This window comes from Citrus sinensis, chromosome 5 (assembly GCF_022201045.2).
Source record: "Citrus sinensis cultivar Valencia sweet orange chromosome 5, DVS_A1.0, whole genome shotgun sequence".
In the NCBI taxonomy this organism is placed as follows: Eukaryota; Viridiplantae; Streptophyta; class Magnoliopsida; order Sapindales; family Rutaceae; genus Citrus; species Citrus sinensis.
The window spans coordinates 3,317,568-3,321,562 of NC_068560.1; the positions used below are offsets into that span (position 1 = coordinate 3,317,568).

General features: G+C 36.8%; 1 protein-coding gene across 2 annotated transcripts; it reads right to left on the reverse strand.

The window, feature by feature from the left end:
* Positions 1-760: 760 nt before the first annotated feature.
* On the reverse strand, positions 761-3,757 carry LOC112499238 (uncharacterized). 2 transcript variants are annotated; one of them, XR_008055053.1, is made up of 2 exons: positions 3,415-3,757; positions 761-2,319 (listed from the first exon to the last, which is right to left on the reverse strand). XR_008055053.1 is itself a non-coding variant. In XM_025101870.2 (2 exons), the coding sequence occupies exons 1-2, from the start codon at positions 3,453-3,455 to the stop codon at positions 1,311-1,313; spliced, it is 552 nt and encodes a 183-aa protein (XP_024957638.2). In that variant the 5' UTR covers positions 3,456-3,757; the 3' UTR covers positions 761-1,310. The 2 variants fall into 2 exon arrangements, 1 of the variants encoding a protein (XP_024957638.2); XM_025101870.2 differs by having other exon boundaries at positions 761-1,821.
* Positions 3,758-3,995: the final 238 nt, after the last annotated feature.

A 3,995-nucleotide genomic window follows, 5' to 3' on the forward strand; every position in this document is an offset into this window, starting at 1 on the left:
GCTCTGTCCAAGAGATTTTGTTATTATTAGCTCGAAACCAATTCAAGATGCTTAAGAAAATTGGCTTCAAGATTTTTTGATAAAGCCAACGACAAGCATCCATAAAAGATCTCTCATTTTGACACACATTAATGATAATAGCAGCGCAAATTCATTGAGTGTGGAATAAATGCGGAGGCCAATGATACGGTAAAAAGAGATCCAAAAATAACAACAATAAAGCCCCAAAATCGTTAAGAATTTGATTGATTACATTGAGCCTTGTAATCAGCTGCAAGTGCAATGCACTAGAAGATTGTGGCTAGCAGAAAAGCACACATGCTTACTTTATGAGTCCCAATCAATGGTTTAGTTGTTTCTTGCACATTTGCACCCACAACTGTGACAAGGGTTGGAATGAGATATCTGAAAATTTAATCTAAGAAATTGCGAATACATATTTTTCAGCACTAAAAAAAACCATCAATACATAAGGATGACAATAAATTCCATATCCGGATGCCAAATGTTCAATGCGTATCCAGATCTGGATGCACATATGTCCGGATCTGGATCTAGATTTTGCCATCTCTATCAATACATATCCATAATTGTTAGCAAAAGCAAAATAACAATAAGAGTGGGAAGCAAGGATGCGTAATTAAGTTGAAGAGTTATTTAATTGTTGGGTAAATTTTATTTTGGCCACCATTTATTCCTTTGTTAACATCAAATTACTCCAAAAAAGTCTAGAAATAGCCAATGTTAATGATAGTATAAATGTTAAAGCTATAAACGAAAAGGATATTAAAAAAGAAGAGAAGTCAAAATGTCAAAAAATGGCCGGGACTTTTGGTCAGCTTGTGAGTGAATTGAGTTTGTTTTTATTTTTATTTTTTTTACGAGAACTTTATTTTATTTTATTTTAAAGGAAGTTAAAACTGTAATAAGTGTGCCCCGAAGAATTGAAGTGGTGATGATGATGATGAAGATGGAGAAGAAGTAGTAATGATCAATCAAGATAATGAAATTGTTACAAGAAATAATATGCAGAGACTGAAATAATAGAGAGAGTTGATTTGAGTGAAGTGTAATGGCTGAATTATCATAAGTCATTAGTCATATGAGTTAAATAACGAAATGCATGAGACTCTGGGACATTAGTCAACAAGTTAACATCTTTATACATGAACAAGATATGCCTAAGATTAAGACATAACCATACACTATCAAAACTATATTATTGAATGGAAATAAACTTCTAATGAGAACAAATATTTAGAATACATTTTGATCGTATTGAAATCTAAAACATAAGTGGAATCTCTCTATTAAACTTCTTCACTTATATTGCCGACCGTTACTGCTGTTCTGTGGAGTAGATATTGATATATATCTTGAAACTTTTTCAAGGTTTTGGAGAAAAATGGCCCCAAAATGTCATCGTAAATCCAACGACAAGCATCCATAAACCTGCTGCCATACTGATACACAACAATGATAATAGCAGCGCAACCCAATGCAATGTAACAAATGATTTCAGCAACTGTGTATGTGAAAAATGTGGAGGCCAATGAGATTGTAGAAAGAGATCCAGAGATTATGGCAATAAGGCCCCAAAACTGTGAAGGATTTGCTTGATTGCGTTGAGACATCTTATCGGCTGCAAATGCAATATAGTGGATGATTATGGCCCCAAGAAACACACACAAACTTACTCTATGAGTTTCCTTCAACGGTTGAGCTATGCCTTGTATACTTGCATCCACAACAGCAGCGATGGTTGGAGTCAGATATCCAAAAATGTTTAAAGTCAGAATCGTGGAAATGAAATTTCCATTTCTGCCAAAAAGTCAATATACATTCGTGGAGAGGTTAACAAGCAGCAATAAAGAGAGGGAAGAAGATGTTATGAGCAAAGGGTTATTTTTTTAGGTTTGAAATTGAGGGAAATGAAAAATTGTGATCACTACAAAATCATAAATATTTACTTATGCCTATGGCGAACCATGATTGTTAAAGTCAGAAGCTTGTTTTGTGTGTGTGAGTGTTTTTTTTTTTTTTTTTTTTTTTTTTTGGTGAATCTGTTGTTCTTACTCCTTAAGGTACAAAGAAAGTAGAAGCACCTCGTCAAAGGGAAGAAGAAACACAAACTAATTCATATTATATGTGCTGGCTTCACAGATTCACACATAAGATGTAGTGATAATAATAACGCCACCACCAAAACTTGCCCCATTAATTTTTGCATAATATTAATATTGGCTATCAAGTTGATATAATGCTTGATCTAAACAGCTGCAACCAAAGGGTGTGATTACAGCGCAGCTGCTCCATCCCCTATATTGCAGGAAAATTTAGGATGAAAGAGAAACTATGGGTAAAAGTGAAATAACACAAAAATTAATCAAGATTAAACTCAACAGAACACAACACAAGTAGCTACATCATCCGCTGCTGCTGCTACATCATCCGCTGCAGCCGGATCTCAAGTCTCTTCCACAGGTAAAAGAGAAACTATAGGTGCCTTTGAGACAGGTGCGGTGGGTGCGTTTGAATTGGGGCAGACACTCCACCCCCTATATGGTGCTTTTGGGGCAGCTGTGCCACCGCAGCGCAGCTGCTCCACCCCCTATACAGTGTGTTTGCGTTTGAGGCATCCACTCCGGCGCGTTTTGGGCATGGTGCGTTTGATCTGGGGAAGATACTCCACCCCCTATAGGGTGGATGATGCAGCAGTGGAAGAGACTTGGGATCCGGGAGCAGTGGATTAACAAAACGGTATTAGATATTAAAAAGGAAGCAGCAGCAGCAGCAGCAGACATACTAAACAGCTGCAGCCATAGCGTGCGATTACAGCGCAGCTGCTCGTCCCCTATATTGTGGGAAAATTTAGGGTGAAAGACAAATAACATAAAAAAATTAATCAAGATTAAACACAACAAGTGATCAATTGCAGAAAATGCACTCAAGAGAACACAAAACAAGTAGCTTCAGCTTCAACTGCTGCTGCTACATCATCCACAGCTGCCGGATCCCTAGTCTCTTCCACAGGTAAAAGAGAAACTATAGGTGCCTTTGAGGCAGGTGCGCTGTGTGCGTCTGAATTGGGGCAGCTACTCCAACCCCCTATATGGTGCTTTTGGGGCAGCTGCCCACCGCAGCGCAGCTGCCCACCCCCTATACGGTGCGTTTGCGTTTGAGGCATCCACTCCGCTGAGTTTGGGGCATGGTGCGTTTGAACGGTGGATAATGCGGCAATGGAAGAGACTTGGGATCCGGCAGCGTTGGATTGACAAAACGATATTAGATATTAAAAAAGAATCGGCGGCAGCAGCAGCAGAAGCAACAGCAGCAGCAGCAGCCGCAGCGCCAGCAGCAGCAGAAATGCTAAATAAACCAAAGAGAAAAAAAATGCAAGGAAAGTTTGTGTACCTGGAAGGATTAACGTGCTGTTGAATGGGAAGATCCATCATGTTGATTTCGTAACGAACCTATTCTCCTCCTTTTCCAGGCTTCACTGATCCCAAATTTTGTATAAACTTGAAATTAATTGTGAACGTAATCAAAAGATGAACGTAATTAAAAGACACCGCCCTCAGTCCCTGCGTTTGCGAATTCCATGCAATATACAGGAAAGAGGCCAATTTTTTTCCATGACCCCACACTGACATAACATCAACCCAAAATTAATGGGATTATTTATCCTCTTTTTAGTATAAGTTTAGAATAAAATCCTCTTTACCTGTCTTTCACTTTTTATTTAATCTAATATTTATTATAAATTAAATTAAAAAAATTAATTGCCTTTTTTAAACCACAATTTTAATTTTATATTAAATATCAAAATTTATTCATTAACCTATTTTAACACTAATTTTATTTAAGATTAATATCAAAATTTTAACTCAACAATTTATTTACACTAGTATTTAATATAAGATCAAATTTCAAAAGAAAATTATTCAATAATATATTTAAATCAATATTGAATATTAAACATAAAATTCATTAAA